Source organism: Acytostelium subglobosum (genome assembly GCF_000787575.1).
Source record: "Acytostelium subglobosum LB1 DNA, scaffold: scaffold3, whole genome shotgun sequence".
Lineage (NCBI taxonomy): Eukaryota > Evosea > Eumycetozoa > Acytosteliales > Acytosteliaceae > Acytostelium > Acytostelium subglobosum.
Genome location: NW_012236529.1, coordinates 1614162 through 1631953, shown reverse-complemented (window position 1 = coordinate 1631953; position 17792 = coordinate 1614162). Strand labels below are relative to the sequence as shown.

At 44.1% G+C, this 17792-nt stretch overlaps 4 protein-coding genes across 4 annotated transcripts; 3 read left to right on the top strand and 1 right to left on the bottom strand.

The window, feature by feature from the left end:
- Nucleotides 1-3: 3 nt before the first annotated feature.
- SAMD00019534_021260 (hypothetical protein) lies at nt 4-3460 on the bottom strand (the record flags this gene model as incomplete). The annotated part of the gene is made up of 2 exons (XM_012902717.1): nt 4-2305; nt 2388-3460. 2 exons carry the CDS (start codon nt 3458-3460, stop codon nt 4-6), a joined length of 3375 nt encoding a protein of 1124 aa, XP_012758171.1.
- Nucleotides 3461-3834: 374 nt separating this feature from the next.
- Nucleotides 3835-5958, top strand: SAMD00019534_021250 (hypothetical protein; the record flags this gene model as incomplete). The annotated part of the gene is made up of 1 exon (XM_012902716.1): nt 3835-5958. The coding sequence occupies one exon, from the start codon at nt 3835-3837 to the stop codon at nt 5956-5958; it is 2124 nt and encodes a 707-aa protein (XP_012758170.1).
- Nucleotides 5959-6742: 784 nt separating this feature from the next.
- SAMD00019534_021240 (hypothetical protein) lies at nt 6743-8554 on the top strand (the record flags this gene model as incomplete). The annotated part of the gene is made up of 2 exons (XM_012902715.1): nt 6743-8099; nt 8166-8554. The coding sequence occupies 2 exons, from the start codon at nt 6743-6745 to the stop codon at nt 8552-8554; spliced, it is 1746 nt and encodes a 581-aa protein (XP_012758169.1).
- Nucleotides 8555-13097: 4543 nt separating this feature from the next.
- SAMD00019534_021230 (hypothetical protein) lies at nt 13098-15942 on the top strand (the record flags this gene model as incomplete). The annotated part of the gene is made up of 3 exons (XM_012902714.1): nt 13098-15134; nt 15210-15719; nt 15793-15942. The coding sequence occupies 3 exons, from the start codon at nt 13098-13100 to the stop codon at nt 15940-15942; spliced, it is 2697 nt and encodes an 898-aa protein (XP_012758168.1).
- Nucleotides 15943-17792: the final 1850 nt, after the last annotated feature.

Here is a 17792-nt window from a genome sequence, read left to right as displayed (position 1 = left end):
ACATTATTCGAATGATACCTCCATTCCCTTGATATCGATCTCTGCACTGTGCAGTGTTACTGATGAGAAGTTCTCATCGCTGGCGAGCTTGGCCTTGATCAGTTCTCTCGTGACGGTGTTCTTCTCTTTGGTAATTACCACCATGAATCCACCACCACCGGCACCAACCAACGAGTAGCCGTGGACGTACTCCTTGATCAGATTGATCAGGTTGGCCACATGTGTGGGCTCGGCACCACTGGCCATGCACTTCTTCTGCTCCCAATAGGTGTGCAGTAGCTTGCCAACCTCTGACACGTCCACCTTCTCTAGGGCATGTGCCATCTTGTCCGTGGTGGACACCAAGGCATCAGTGACGTTCAATATCTCCTCGGTCTTGGCGTACCATCGTCTGATAACATCTTGAAGTAGGTCTCTGGCCAAACGTGTCCTGCCAGTGTATATCAGCAAGAGATGGTCATTGAGTCTGTCGATTGACTGTTGGTTGATGTTCAACACACGATGCTCCACACTGATAAGATCACTTCTCTTGTCACATCTGGCAACCTTGAATCCACCGACAATGCCACCGACCTGATCCTGCCATCCACCACCAGTGGTCAACATCTGCTCCACACGAAGCACGGCATGCACCAGATGTTGGTCGTTGTAGTGTCTGCCATAGACACGAGCCATTGCGCACAGTAGACCAGCGGCCAAAATGCTCGACGTTCCAAGGCCAGAGCCCTGAGGTAGGTTGGAAGCTGACACGACCTCCATTCCACCACCGAGCTTCTCGATCTGGGTCTCCAATGTCTCTCCGCTGTTTTGACTGACGAGTCCTAGCTGCAGGAAACAGGCTTTGAGCAATGCGGCTGGAGCTTGTGGTCTGCTGTAGTCTGAGAGATCATCAAACTTGGTGCAGATCACTGCGTCAGAGTCAATGCTCTCGACATGAAGTACAATGTGTGGCTTGGCCACACGTCTGGCACGGACGACGATTGGTCGGCGTTGATCGACTGTGATGGCAACATTGACCACCTGGCCACCGTGCTCGTAGCAGATGGGTGGGGTGTCGGACCAACCTCCTGACAGGTCGATCCTTGCAGGCATGGACACATTGCACCATTGATCAATCTTGGATGGGCCATCCTTATGAGTCTGGAGTTGTACAATACAGGTGTCGACGATGTTCTTGATGAATATTTGTCCGGCACCTTCATAGTGGCGTGCGGCACGGATCATGTTCTCTGGTGAGTTGATCCACCTCTCTCTCTCCTTGGCCAACGCCGTGATACCCTTGCGCTCATCCTTGCGCACGAAGCACTGCAATGCCTGCTCCCATGCACAGTTGCGGGCAGGTCCAGAGCGCAGACCACCCTCACCAGCAGTGTAGATGGCGAGGAAGTCAGAGATTGCCGACAGCATTCTTCCAATATACTGTGTTGGTGCAGACAATGCGATCCTGTCCAATGCAGCCAATATCTTGCTCAATGACAGGTCCTTTGTCTTTGCCCATTTCTTAAAGTATGGGATGATGCACTTGTCCTCGCCAGCCAGTATGATCTTCTCGACAATGTGTGTGTCGATGAGGAAGCTGAGGTCTCTGCGCCACTGGAATGAAAAGGACACATCGCCTTCGAATGACTTTGAATGTGGGATAGCATCGTCAGACTTGTTGACGCGGAACAGTGGCGACTCGCCACAGATATCAGCAATGGACAGTCGTCTTGAAGAGCGCCAGCGGCCAATGATGCTCAATGAGGGGACCTCGTTGGTCTGAATCCAGAGGGCGGTCTCGAGTAGCTCGCCAACCTCTCCCGTCAACACTGGGAATATGCGTGCGGTTCTTAGTAGACGATGAGTGTTTGGCTCCCATATCTCCTCTGGCGAAATGCCAGTCTTTTGAAGGAACTCAGACCATGGACGATTGGCAATGGTAGCACAGGTGTCAGTGTAGACCAGGTCAATGTCGTCGTCAATGCCCAGGGTGACGAGCACTTTGAGGCGTTGATCAGCGTCGACGCTTGCCGATTGTCTGATTGACTTTTGTGGACGCAGTCTGATCTCAGAGATGGCCATGCGATTGGCAAAGTGAGTGCCGTAGGAGAAGTCACGCACGCCCAGTACAATAGTATCCTTTCCAATGTGCCAGTTACCACTGAGGGAGCAGTTGTAGATGATACTTCCCTCCTCAGCATGCCCATCTCCATGCAATATACTATTGATCACGGTTGCCTTGATCGGGTTCTTATTGTCATTGAATGAATGGATGAACCTTGACACTGGCACATCCTTTTGTACATTAACAAAGTTCAACAAGTCCCTTGATTGATTGATTGATTGTGGCATAAGTGTTAGTCTACCGACCGTCGTGTTAGCGTCTGATGATGGTTGGGTACACATACTTTGAATGTCTAAAGTAACAATAGATTCCTTTGAGTGGAGCAGCTCTTAATGGAGTGCCACGGAATGTCTTCCAAAGAAGCTTCCTGGCCTTCTCTGTGATGTACTTGGTGTTTTGATGAGCAGGTTTCTCAATGGCAAGATAGGTCTCCCATGTTTGATCCTTGGCCATGGTCAACAGGACATCGGGTATCCAACCAAACTTGACGAGGATGGCACCATTGTCCACACCAAGATATGTGCACGAATCCATTGGTGCCTGTGAGTATAGGTAAAGGAACTTCTCCGTGGTCTTATCACACAGTCTAACCATGCCAGTGTAGACCTGAGCACGGTCCTGAGAGTCAAGGTATCCTTGATCACGGAGCTGTTCCTCGGTGAGTTGGTATCCGATGTTGTCCACGGCTCCAGTAACCTTGTCAAAGCGACAAACACCATGTCGAGTGGCTTGGCTCTTGGGCACCGAGAGCGTGGCAATCGTGACACCATGAGAGTTCCAGAGCGTGGTGTCCGACAGTAAAGGGTTCTCATCGTCCAGGAGTAAGAGCGACTCTGTGCTGGCAATCACCATTCCCGGGCCACAGTTGACAACGATGCGGTTGAGATTGCTGAGCAATATGTCGATTGGACAGACGGCAGTGTCGGGGATGGTGCTTGGCGTGAGGTACGTCAGCTTGGCATTCTCCAACGGTAGTATGGTGAAGGACTTGGTGCTGAGATTGACCAGGGGCATCTGATTGTGAAGGCCACCAATGTTGAGCAAAAGGATCTTTGAGCTCTTGATGAGGTCCGAGTCGACGTAGGCCTTGCCCGACGACACACTCAACTTCTCCAGTATTACAAACAGAGCGTTCAAAGTTGATGTACCTGTACCGATCTTTGTATTATTCTGAGTGTTCACCTCATTGACTGCAGGATCAGTGATGGGAATAAGTCTAGTATGTTGATCAATCAGACCATCACGTTGTCTAAACTCCAACTCTTTTATATACTGTTGTGCCTGTTCATATGTAGATGCTGTCACTCCTATTGCGGTCCATCCTTGTAGTTGTTGTTGTTGTTGTTTATTACTCATTGTTTATTATTATTATTATTATTATGTTGTTGTGAGTTGCCTTGTCATGGTGAAGGAGTTGAATACCACCTGTAGGGTTCAATTTGAAGTTGAAGTTGCCCCCAATCAATATCTTGCTCATTGTTTTGGGAACTTCGTCTTTTTTGCAAAGATTAGTTGTTGTGAGAAAAAATAGCCAGATACTTTTGGACCAAGATAAAAAGTAGTTTGATTAATCGTTTGATCAATCAATTAATCTACACATTATATACACTGTACAACTAAATATAAAATAAAATATAAATAATATGGATACAAATACAAATAATAATACAAATAATAATGGAGCACAGAGAGCAGGTGAACTTGTTGCATTGATGAATGAATATAAAAAGATGTTGGACTCTTATTCAGTGGAGGAGAAGCATATAACACAGTACTTCTTGGAAAGAAGGGAGGAGTTGCAAGGCGATGAGAATAGGGAGGTGGCAATTGTAAAGGCAGATCGCGAGAAGGTGGAAGAGTACATGATGCGTCTATTCGAGAAGTTGCACCATGTCAACGAGTATCTGATTGGTACCGGTCTCTACAACGATGACATTGTCGAGCAGGTCATCGGTCAGTTCTCAAACAACAAGAAGAGACATCATCACGAGATCCTTCAAACTCAGCTGCAACACTCTATTGCCTCGGTCTCGGCAACAGTACCAGCTGATCCCAAGGTGGCCCCGCTTCACTCTGCGCTCTCCTCTATCAAGGCCATGCGTGACACACTCTTCAAGGTCAACTGCAACTACGACCAGAACAACTCAATCGCCAATCAATTCGAGAGACATCAGAAGGTACCACGTGTTGGTGTCGCCGCTGGTAGTGATGAGCTAAAGTCCTCCAATCCTGTGTCTGCCTCAAGTGCACCCCCAATGTCATCCTCTTCATCATTCAAGCCTGTCTCAGCCTCAAGTACACCACCAATGTCTTCCTCTTCATCGTCATTCAAGCCCGTCCCATCATCAAACACACCACCACTGTCATCTTCATCCTCCTCATTCTCCCCTTCATTGGCCTCCTCCTCCTCAAGACAACCTGACAACAACAACAACAACAACAACAATGTACCAAATGTTGTTGACAACAACATCAGTCCAATAAGTAGTATAAGTAGCACAATCAATAGTATCATGAGCAAGACACCTGGTGGCGTCATTAGAACAAGTGGAAGTGCCATAAACACGACTACTATCGTCAGAGGCAACATCACTACTACTCCAAACAGCAACGTATCATTGACTCATTTCACCAAGGGCACAAGGAAGAAGAAGAGAGTGCCACAGTTGGACACCTCACAATCAAGTGTGACACCGCAATTACCGCCACAGCAACAAATTCCAACTCCTACCGCCACTCTTTCAACGTTCACATCCACAACAACCAACTCTAACTCCACCAACAACTCCACCAACATCAACAACACTCCGGCCACCTTCACGCCCGGCCCACTAGCATCACACTCTCCTGCATCCTCCCCTGCACTTGCCCCTGCACTCTCACCTCAACAGCAGGCGGCGACCGTGGTCATTGCCAGCCAGCCTCAGGACATCAAGGATTGCAAGCATCTGCCGTCGGACACTCGTACGCTCAACAATCAATTCTTCACGATTGGCGGCGGTGGAGTCTACATCTTTGACTTTAACAGCAATGATTGGTATCTGTTTGACGAGTTTGGCGACAAGGACGTGAGGTACTATCCCATGAACTCGGTGGTGTCATCGCCCACCAAGATCTACATCTTTGGCGGTGCCAACCGCTCGCACAGCTTCATCTCATTCCTCCACCAGTCGTTCCAGTGGAGCACGCCCATGGATATCCCGCTAGGCCGACGAGGTGGCGCCGGCATATCCACTTGCTACGATGGCGACAAGTACATCTACTTGACTGGTGGCTACTTCAAGGATGTGTACCTAGCACGCATCGATAGAGTCAATGTCGAGACCGAGGCTTTCGAACGTGTTGGCGAGCTATCCGCTCGCAACTGCCAGGCACTAACATTCGTGCGAAACAAAGAGCTCTATGTCGTGGGAGGACTCAACGACAATGAGGAGCGTCGTTCACTGCTCATCTACAACATTGCCAACAATCAAAGCCGAGTGCACATCCCCGACCTGGGCTTCAACAGCAGTATCGTGGGCAGTTGTTACGATGGCGGTGATCTGGTCTATATCCTGGACGACGAGAGTCAGTTCTACAGTATGTCGTTGACGACCAAGGACAGGAAGGACCTGCACACGCCACTGGAGGGCAAGCTATCGTCCAAGTACTCAATGGTACATTTCAATGGTGACAGTAGTGATCCGGCCTATCTCAACCACAAGTACATCTATCTCATTGGAGGCAAGACCTATGGCAATCATCTCTACTCTGTCTTTGATGATCGATGGATACACATCAATGACAATGACAAAGTCAATCGTAGTTTCAGTGGTGCAACAGAGACTCAAATACATGCAGGCACTACTCGTTAGTGAGGAATGGAACAACATGTAATTAATAATTATTTGTGATTGATTGATTGAATTTATTGGATTGATTGAGTGATTGAAATGAACTTCAAAAACTTGGTATTTTCATAAATTATTATTTTGGAGGGGGTTTCAGCTTGTTTGAGTGAATTGTGTGAGTCCTTTCAACCTTTTCATTCCAGTTGCATCCATCCAACCAACACAAATACATACTTACTTATAATAATATATATAATATATAGATTGTATATACATAATCAATACTTTAATAAGAACAAAGTATCTACTATTATACAAACAACAAAAAAACATAAACAAAACAAAACAAACAAAAAGCAAACAATTAGTGTAGCTTGACCATCAAAACAGGGCACAGACATTATTACAGTATCACTGCTGTTATCACATAAATATTTATCAATCAAATCATTCTATTTATTTATTTAGTGCATTACACACGTATAAATATACAATACAATTAGTACTTATACTTATTTACAAATATATATAGTCACCTCTGTATTGTGTTAATCATCATAGATAACAATACAGTACATTCATATATACATACATACATACATACATACAAACATACATTCATATTCATTCATATATATATATAGTGTAGTAGTAGTAATCATTTGATTCTACATATATTCTCATATCTTTGTCAGATACAACAACAACAACAACATTGAATCAAATGGATGTCTGTCGATCATACGCGAAAATTGGACAATGCCTGAACCCTGGCATGTGCATGTTCAAACACCCACCGAGAGAGGAGATGATCGTTTCACCAACGGGATACATCAACCCGTACCTGTACAACACGTCTGCCACACATTACAAACACAACTCGAGCGAATCCGATGCCTCCTCCTGGGAAGAGGCCGGAAACTACCAACCCTATTCCGAATTCAACACCAAACAACCGCAGCAATCACAGCCACAGCAGCCTCAACAATCACAGTCACAACAGCAGCAGCAACAGCAGCCGCCAGTATACTACAAATCAAAAGTACCACCTCAAGCAGCCTATCAACCAATGCCACCACAGGCAATTATATCGCCCCCTCCTCCTCAGATGGGCGTGCCCCCCTTCAACAATGCCAACATGGCTCCATTCGCCGGTGCCATGCCTCCCTTCCAGTCGGCCCCACCCCACCAAGGCGGCCCACTATTCCACAAGCGACTTTGCAAGTTTGCCGAGCGTTGTCGCAATGGTGATGAGTGTCCCTATTACCATCCCAAGCCACACGACAACATTCACAACCCACAACAACAACAACAGCCACCTCAGCAGCAACAGCAACAGCCACCACAACCACAACAACAACAACAGCAGGATCCAATGATGCCCTATCGTCAACCAATGATGCCAGGCTATCAACAGGGATACAACTTCCCTCCAATGCAATACCCACCATACTACTACAACAGAGGTCCCTACATGCCGAACGAACACCAACACCAGGGACCACATCATCAGCCACACCATCCACAACAGCATTCGCCACCTCCAACCACTCACGAATCACCATCAGGAAACTTTATATCGATGACACCAGAGCAACTGATTCAATCATCCATCCCATCGCCAACACCCATGCCTCCAATCCCCTCGACATCACCCGCTGCCCTCCACAACATGAACAGTGTCGCTCATCAGCCCTCTTCATCCACTCCCACTCCAGAACCATCTCCAGAGCCCCAAACTACAACAGCCAACAGTATCACTGCCACCACGCCAATCGCACCAACTACAACAACAACAACTACACCAACTACACCAACGAACACTCCAACCAACACTCCAAACAATACGCCAAACAACACTCCAACATCGACTCACAACCCTTCCAATCACAGATCCAAGTCCAACCAACATAGAAATGACTTTAAACAAGAAAACAGCAACAACAGCAACAATCATAGACAGTCCAATGGAAGACACTACAACAAATCATCATCATCACCATCTACATCGTCTTCTTCATCCACTGCCACTTCGTCCACGTCCCAGCAATCGACACATCCGTCCACCTCCTCTCCATCTACACCAGTCAATGATGTTGCCACACCATCAACAACAACGACAACGGTAGCAGCAACGACAACCATTACTGCCTCTATTACAACAGGTAACTATCAATCAATCAATGACATAATGTACATTTTAGTTCATTGTTCTAACAATTCTTTCATAGAGAACAAAGTGGAATCAATGGCTTCGGCCATCAAACAGATCCATGGAGTTAAAGAAGAGAGTGGATCATCCCAAGCAACGACCAAACATGAGTCCTCCCCTCAGCAACAACAACCACCAGCATCATCACCATCTTCACAACAACACCAGCAACAGTCACACAGGAGAGGACCCAGCGACAGAGACAACAACAAACCAAACTACAAGTCTGGCAGTCCAAAGGCCAAGCCCGCTCATTCATTCAACGATGACAAGAACCACAAGACATCCCCAGCTTCTGGTGCCAGCGCCAAGCCCCCAGTGCGACGTGAGAATTCACACAAGAGCAAGAACAACTTCCCGCCCTTGGGTAGTACCGGTTCTAGACACGTTGATGAGCAGAAGAGTTAACTCTTTGATGCTCACCGTCCCCACACGCCAACATCATACCCGTCCCATCCGCTCACTCCCTCGAGCACATCAATCAGACGTGACCACCACAGCAATCATTGGATCATCATCAATCATTATTAAATTGCAATGCTGCTGGTCGCCACAATGATCATTGCCAGTCCGCCATCATTCATTGGCATACATACACACAAATCGTCTTTGTCAGCGATGCGATAAAACCAATGAATAAGATAACTTGTCAATCAAGCGACACATCTCATTCAATTAATCGATTCAATCATCTTTGTTCAACAACTCAGACCATTGGACGATGAACCATTGTCGCGTCGGACATCAACCGACATTTTGTGGTTTATGGGGTGTGGCTGGGCATCTCAATGGGTGGGTTCTGACGGGGTTATGGACGTTGAATGATCAGACCTCACGACAAGTCGTCCATCACCCCACATTCACCACACACCGAATGTTGTTTATTAATTTTAGACTCTTAGATAGTTTTAAACTCTAGTCTAAGACAGGAAATTGAGTTAAGGTCATAGTGTCTTCCCATTGGGGTGACTGAATGACTGTCCCTCGTCCATCCATCTCAATGATCACTTAAAGGGATCAGTCATTCAATCATTCGGTTTAATTTAACTACATTATTATTATTTGTATTATTATTATCTGTATAATTACTTTTTAAACTAGTTTAATAGCCAAACTGGCACCATCTTACAGACCAACATCTAGAAAGAGAATAGCACTAGCTTATACATCCATAAAGAATGGTGGCGATGGATGAGTCATTTGATGGAATCAAACTGGAACAACCAGGATTGAACAATAATAGTTATTTAAAGAATGGTGATATACATGTAAATGGTCATCTACACACCTCGACCAACAACCTAATCAATGGTATCCAGAACATTGGTGTGTCAATCTCTGACAGAGTGATGGAGTTGCCCACAGATGTTTCAATTCTCAAGAAAAAGTTATCAACTTCAAAGTCATACTTCTTAATGGATAGTGATGATGAAGATCAAGAAGATATTGATATTATTCAAGAGTTGGATGAGATTAATGACCAAAATCTATCGAGTGGAGGTGATATGCTCAGTCCAAGATCAAAGAAGAAGTTGGTTGGAATAAAGGATAATGTCACTGGTTTGGATACGTTTGATAATCAAGCATCGAAACAACATTCTCCTTCAAGTAGATTCAGATCATTCTCTTCACCTACTTCATCATCAATTGGTGGATTATTCCAATTCTCAAGGACATTGATATCAAAGAGAAAGAAMCTCAATTTCAAATCAATCATTGGACGAAGTCAACAAAGACAACAACAACACCTCTGGTAGTGGTGGTGAAGTTGATGAACTTAGGATAAGGTCATTCTCATTGGGTTTCAATGATACATCAGATGCACCATCACTCAATCAATGTCAAGAGATATTGGAAAATGTTAACCAACTTGTGCCAGAGTTTGAAGAGTCCAGGCCTCCACCATCATCACCAAGAGGAATGTTCCCAACTGGAAATGTGTCCCTTGAACATCACAAGGGCAGTCCAGCTTCTCAACATTCAACTAAACTCAAGAGTCTTTCAAGATCCACTTCAAAGTTATTCCAGAAGTTAACATCAAGTTCTTCCCCATTGTCGAGATCCAAGCCATATGTGACATCATCATCATCATCATCTCAAGAAGCCCAACAAATCAACTCATGATCTGTATTCAACAAACAACATGTCCCCTTCATTCAATGTATCATATTACCAACTTGTAAATAAAATAATAACAACTCGAATGGTTAGGTCAAAGTCAAAGTTTGGAATAGAGTGAATGATTATTCATTGAATGACAAACCTTGAGCCGATTCCTCATCTTTAAGTGAATTTGGTGTGAACTTTTCACGCATAAACCAAGACAAGCATGACAGTTGAATTCAAGCCTTTTGGACCAGGTGCATGGATAGGATTAGAGACTAGTTATTTCTTTAATCCTATTTTAAATAAGATATTATTTATTCATTGGTGGAATCCTTAATAATAACATCACTCTACTTTATCATTAATCCTAATGTACGTATTTATTTACTTTACTTTATTAATATTGATATTTTTAGTCAAAGTGGATTGTTTGTTTATCCCAATGATCATTCAATGTGGTGTTCCCCCTCTGTCATTGATCAACAACTTAATAACTTATTGTAGAGGGGGACTTATTACTTGAAATCGAATCGCTTTTTTCATGAACACACACACAATCACATCAACTTTTAATCGTCAGATCTCTGTTCAGAACAACAACAAGAGGAAATATCTAGTACCAGGTGGGTCTGGACAGGGGTGGTGTTGTTGCGAAACGATCAAAGAAGAAAGAAACAAAGGCATCCGATTTTTCAAGGATGTGGACATGATTGATTCGGTCCATTGACCTTTACCACACACGAGCCTTGCTTATTTGCTTGGTGGTGTCACCAACAGTCGAAGCCATGGGTCGTGTCTTCTTGTTGTTGCGATTATTATTGTAGTTGTGATGAATGAGGAACTGAACTTATTCATTCCTTCATCATAATCATCACCATCATCATCATCATTAAATACAACTACGCATATTCATACTTATATTACCTACCCTACTTGTTATTGACAATCAAAGACATCCAGTTGTTACACAAGGTTGGATGACGCACTTCTCTTCATTTTGTATGTAATCGAGAGAATGCTGTACAGCATTCATTCCAAATCCAGCAACAGAAACTACTTCATACATGCACACCCAAACATCCATACTTTACCACCCAAGCTTACCACTCGACTGGGTCACAGCAACAACAACAGCAACAACTCGACAGCACTGCTTATACAGCCAATCCTACAACAACAAAGAAAGCATTCAATTATAATAATCCGGGAATCAACTCATTCATTCATTCTTGCATTCAAACACACACACACATAATATATTCACTCATCGATCCACAAACTTGCCAATCACAATGGACCCACACACACATTACATTCACACCTTTATCTTGTGATTGAATCAATCAATCAATCAATCATTCACACCTCTTTATTCAATTCAGACAAATATGAGCATTAGTGAGTGTGTTCCTTCAACTTTGCAAGCCTAGGCAGGACCACTCACCTTTATAATTTCTCAAACCCAAGCGACACTACATTCATTCAATTCAATAAGAATTGATAACCTATTATAATTACTATTACCATCTATCTATTCATCCAAAGAAACAATCAAATATATATATTAATATTGTATGTTTTTCCATTTCGTACCATCATTCTTTCTGCCAAACATTATTCATCAATTCCATAATTCATTCATTCATCCATTCATCCATTCATCCATCCGCCCATTGTAAATTGATGGATTGTATCCAAATCAACAGTTCAACCATCCATCCAACCAATCAACATCACCTATTGAGTTTGATCACATCTTAATCTATGACATATATATATATGGATAATAGATATATATCTATTATCCAAGTGAGTAAAGTGAATGCCGTATCATTCATTATCATAATTCAAACTCACAAACACACTCACAAACACACTCACACCAAGCAAACAAACAAAACACACTCACACACACATACAAAGAAGGAAACACACCACATTCGTCCAATTCATTCCCTCTTTCATTCACCAATCAAGTTAATATTATGTTATTACATCGATGATTATTTGAAAATCATAGCTATACATAACCAACAACAACAACAATGTTATCCAATGATGCGCATCTTCTTCTCCTTCTTCTACTTCACTCACTCCAATGTTGTTGTTGAGTATACTCAATCATCATCATTCATCCGTCCACTACCACATTCAAATATTAAAGTACTGTCACCCTGTCCTCTGTAGTCATAATTAATGACCATGGCTGTCGATTTATGATACCCTCCTAGAGGTGTGTAACAAGGTCTAAAACAATCCATCTCTCTCTTCTCTCCAATCATTCAATCTTTCTTTCATTCTTTCATTCATTCATTAATTCATTCAACCAAATCCAATCAAATCAAACCAATCAATCCAATCAATCCAATCAATCAATTTTGAGGTCTTCTAACTAATCATTTATAAACCCAAGTATAGTAGATAATATTGACCAACATCAACAATGTCAGCCAATCTAAATAATATATTACTGAGTAGTAGTAGTAGTAGTAGTGATAATTCAACACAACAACAAATACATTCATTCATTGGCATGAAACATACATCTAATTTCCATCAATTGCCACCAACACAACCCTCAACATCAATCGAAGGAATCAATCCATTCAAAATGTTACAACCCCCAACCAATTCAAATTCACATCCGGGTTCATCACCATCAAAGAAATCACTACCCCTACCAAGCAATTTCCCCCTTCCCTCATTCGCTGATCTTAATTGGGGCGGCGCAAGACCAGAAGGTGGAGGTCCACCTCAACACATACATTCATTGATATCCACCACATCATCATCATCATCATCATCATCATCATTTGGTAATGGACATAGAACTAATGGAGAAAAGATGGATGGTCCTACATCACCGGATGGTCACTCACCAGGTGGTGGTGGTGGCCAACGATTCGACAGCGTTGGCAAGATGGAGATGATGCGTCAACAGTATGAGTCACAGATAGAGTCGTTGATGAATCAGGTGCATTCGGCATTTGAGCGTGAGCAGAAACATCGACTCTACACCAAGTCCATCGAGGAGGCCTACACACATTTGGAGACTGAGAACATGAAACTAAAGAAGGATATATTCGAGACGAACAAGGTGGTCAGTGAGATCATGCAGAAGACCTCTGCCATTGGAGTCTCTTCACATCTTCCACCACTTACCAATGGCATTCATCCAATGGGATCGTCCAAGCTCTCATCATCACCACTCTCCATCTCTCAATCAATACCACCTCCACCTGCGAGTCTCATATCAAGTGTGTTGACAACACCGCCAACAACAAAGAAGACCAAGAATGGAGATGAGGCATTGGTAGCAGAGGCCTTGGGCTCAATTGTTGAGTTGTCTGGATCATCATCATCAAAGGTGGACGCCAGGAAGCCAATGCTAAAGAGGTCAAACAGCGAGGACTCATTCAGGAACAGTCCCAAGGTACAACCATCATCCCTGAACTTCTTATTGATGCGACAGTCCACAGAGCCAGGCAGTAACTCATTGCTGCCTCCTGATTGGTCCATCAGGATGGAGTCAGACACATCATCATTATCATCATCATCAGAGACCAAGACCAAGCGAAGGAGGTCCGAGTCCAAGAAGAACGAGTCCTCCAGCAACAGTAGCAACTCTGCTCTCACACCCAGCATCTTTATCACCAACAACTGTCACAGTCCAGCGGTCAAGCTGGAGCAACAACAACAACAACAACAACAGAATCCATTTGAGGGCAGCATTGGCAGCAGCTCAGAGTTGAGCTCGCCCATCTCCCATCTTCACACATCATTCATATCAGCGGCGGCACCACCAAAGAAGGGCAAGAGGAGCAGTAGCACTGGCCAATTCCCTTCATCGATGCAGAGCATTGGAATGATACCCGAGCTGGACAATGACGTGGACAGCGCCGACGAGTTTGACTTTAACCGTGTGGCTGGCAGCAGTGGCGGCCTGAGTCGCAGTGGCGGAGACGCGGGATCACCCGACAGCAGTGCTCAATCTCGATCATCCTCCTCACCAATCGACACGCCAATGTCTGACAACTTCAGTCTATTCCGATCGATTGCCTCGAGCAGCCACAACACGCCACACGAACAACTACTCAACGATATCCACCACCTTCAACACGGCAAGAAGGAGTGTTTGGAGAAGATGCACGTCACGCAGAAGCAGCTACTCACCTCGGATGGCGCGTCCAGCCACGATGACATTGTGATGACACTGCAGAGTGAGCAGAGGAAGCTGGCCGCCCAGATTGAGTCTGAGATCCATGCCCTCAACCAACTCTCCTGTCAAACCATCCTCGAGTCCAACCAGCTGTGCAAGCTGGACCTGCTGCTGCACGACCTCAACATCCAACAGAAGCAGTTGCAGCTCTACCAACACGAGCTAACCTATGGCTCATCGCCCGACGCTGTGCCCGTTGCATTGGTCATCACCAAGCAACCATTCCCAATGGTGATCAGCAAGTTCAAGCAACTGCAAGAGGACCATCTCTCTGTGCGCCTACTCACTGGCACCAATGTTGAGCTGATCTCACACTCCCCGGTTCGCGCCGAGATGATCTTCCATCCCAAGGCACTGGCCAAGGGAGGCGCTAGTCCACCCATCATTGGCAGCACCTCTGGCAATGGACAGAAGAAGCAGATGGAGAAGGACACACAGACACTGGATCCCATCAAGCACACTGCCAAGTTCCCTATCAAGTTCCTCACTGGCACTAGGAAGGGATGCGTCAAGCTTCAATTCCTCATGCAAGTCAAGACCTCTGATGGCACCATCGTCAACGTGCCCAGCGCCACCTCTCAGCCATTCATCGTTATCACCAACGATTGTCAATGGGAGGGCAGTGAAGGTACCCTACTGAAGAAGGAGTCCTTCAACGACAAGGTATGTGATTGTGATTGACCGATCATGTTGCCAAGGCTGGAACCCATACTAACATCATGATTAACAACCAAACAGTTCGAAATAGCATGGCCACACTTTGTAAATATACTCCAGAAGCACTTCTTGAAGGCCACCAAGCAGAGCCCAATCCAGCCAACAAGACAGCTGTCATTGTATGACTTTAGCTACTTGAACGCCACATTCTTTGGCAACCGCGCATTCGTCAGCCACAAGGACTTTGACCAGTTTTGGACTTGGTTTGGCAAGTCACTCCAGACACTGCGCTACAAGCGACACATCTCAACACTGTGGCAGAACGGCCTGATTTTTATGTTCCTAAGGCGTGAGAACGTAGGCTCTGTACTCAAGGGCCAGGAGGCTGGCACCTTTGTCATCCTATTCTCCGAGACCTTCCCAGGCCAACTGGAGATCTCCTACGTCAGCAATGAGAGGGGACCAGGTGAGCAAGGTCCACCTGAGCTCAAGATCAAGCACTACCTCGTCCAACCCAACGACACCTCTGGCAGCAAGAGAACCCTACCAGATTTCCTCAACGAATGTCCACAGTTCTCACATATCTTACAAGTATGTACATGTTCATTTGATTGATTAACATGGACACAACAACTAACATCATCATCAACCACAACCTTTGTAGCTCAATGTATCAGCATTGTCACAGTGCACTGAGCACTCAGTACCACCATTTAGACGAGAGAATAAGAATAGCATACTGGAACCATACTATAGCAAGCGACAAAACTCACAGAACATCCTTGGAAGTGGCTATGAGCCATTATTATCCTAAGACACACGCATACACACACACACACTCTCTCAATTGGACCATCAATCCATCAATCTCCTTTACACCTTGTCATGTTACATAAATATATACAAACATATATACATAAATATAAACATATATATATTATATAATTATCTCTGTACCACACAATCTCCAGATGTCCAATTACCTCGGATGATCAGATGACTATGTTTGATCAATATCAGAGACATTGGAGGTCATTGTCATAAACTATGTTTAGTCTCCACATTGTACCAAGGTCCATCCAAGGCATGCCTTTCAGGAATGAATGTACATAGACATAATGTCAATCATACAAATAATGATTGCCCCCATGACTTCGGCTTAAACACTGAACCCATTTTTGGAACCACCACCAGACACTATTTTTAGGGTAATCTCGAGGCACGCCCCTTGACCCACTTGCCAATAATGGACGATTATAAATGATGAACGACCAATGGCAAGGCCAACGAGGGCCGTACATCATCAACAACACATTTTCGATTCAATCAAGTTTGATTTGTAGTCACTCTTCAAACCATCTTGAACAATGAATGAATGGATGATGTTAAAGAGTAACTCATCATCAATACTAGAGAGTGTGTGTGTGTGTTAGGTGTCCTCCATGGTGGACCCTAATGCCACTTGTTGTGGACAAACTAGGTAGGTGGACCACCACCACGTCCTAAACACTTGTTCCACAAACATCACATCAACCATCTTCTCATTGTAACTCTACATTCAGCATCAATACCAACAACTATACTCATTGCAAATAAGCATAACAACAATAGAGACAGGTTAGATTTGCAAACTACCTACCTACCTACCTTCCTACTTTACCATTCAAGTTATAACTTCAACTACTTCTCTAGACAGGGTAAATATCAAACAACTCACTTTTTGGAAACGAACAAGTTATTGTTGTTGTTGTTATTGCGATTGTAATGTAGAGTACGGCCGTTTTATTGTATGACAATATCGAGTATTGTCCATTTTTAGATAACAGATAGATAGACAGAAGTTGTAACATGGCTCACAGTGTCTGCCTGTTTATTTATTAATGGCCACTGTTGGTGGAAGGCATCCACAATCACACATACTACTACTACGACTCAAACACACAACAAACTAGATTGATTGATCGCCATTAATAGGAGAATGAATGAATGAATGAATGATCATACACAAACTCAAACGACACCTCATCATAACCATCCATCATCAAGATCTTCATTATCATCATCATCTATATCACATACCATCTTGCATTCAGCAACAACGATTCAAGGTTGTTGGGTTTGAGTCTTTATCACGCACGAAGGATTGCAATATGAATCGAAGTAGTGATCCATTGTTGGAAACCACAATAGGGTATTTATAAATGCACTACCGCGCGTGGAGGATGGAAGATCATTCATTCATTCCAGTTGTGTTGCGTGTCTCTATATTGGTAAACACATAGATTGCTTGGATAATATATTTTATTATGGGCAACAACATCACATGATTGTTGTTGTTGTTGTTGCTATTGTTGCATAAGTGTAGATGGATGGAAGGACCATCATATCCTATCACAGCACCATCACCCCCTACATAAAGTATTTAGTACTTTATTATTAGAGTTGCCCGTCATGTGAACATAAACTCTCATTTCGTGCACATCCAAGTCATGTTAAGGGGGCACTCACACAAGTTGTATCACATTGTGAACAAACCCAACTGATTTGTACGTAGAGTAATGAGCAATGGATATTGATCATCAACAAATTCGAGTGTATCTTTGAAGATGGAAAGGCGCAAGATGGGTGCTCTTTTGCCCACAACACTTGATTCCCACATGTTCA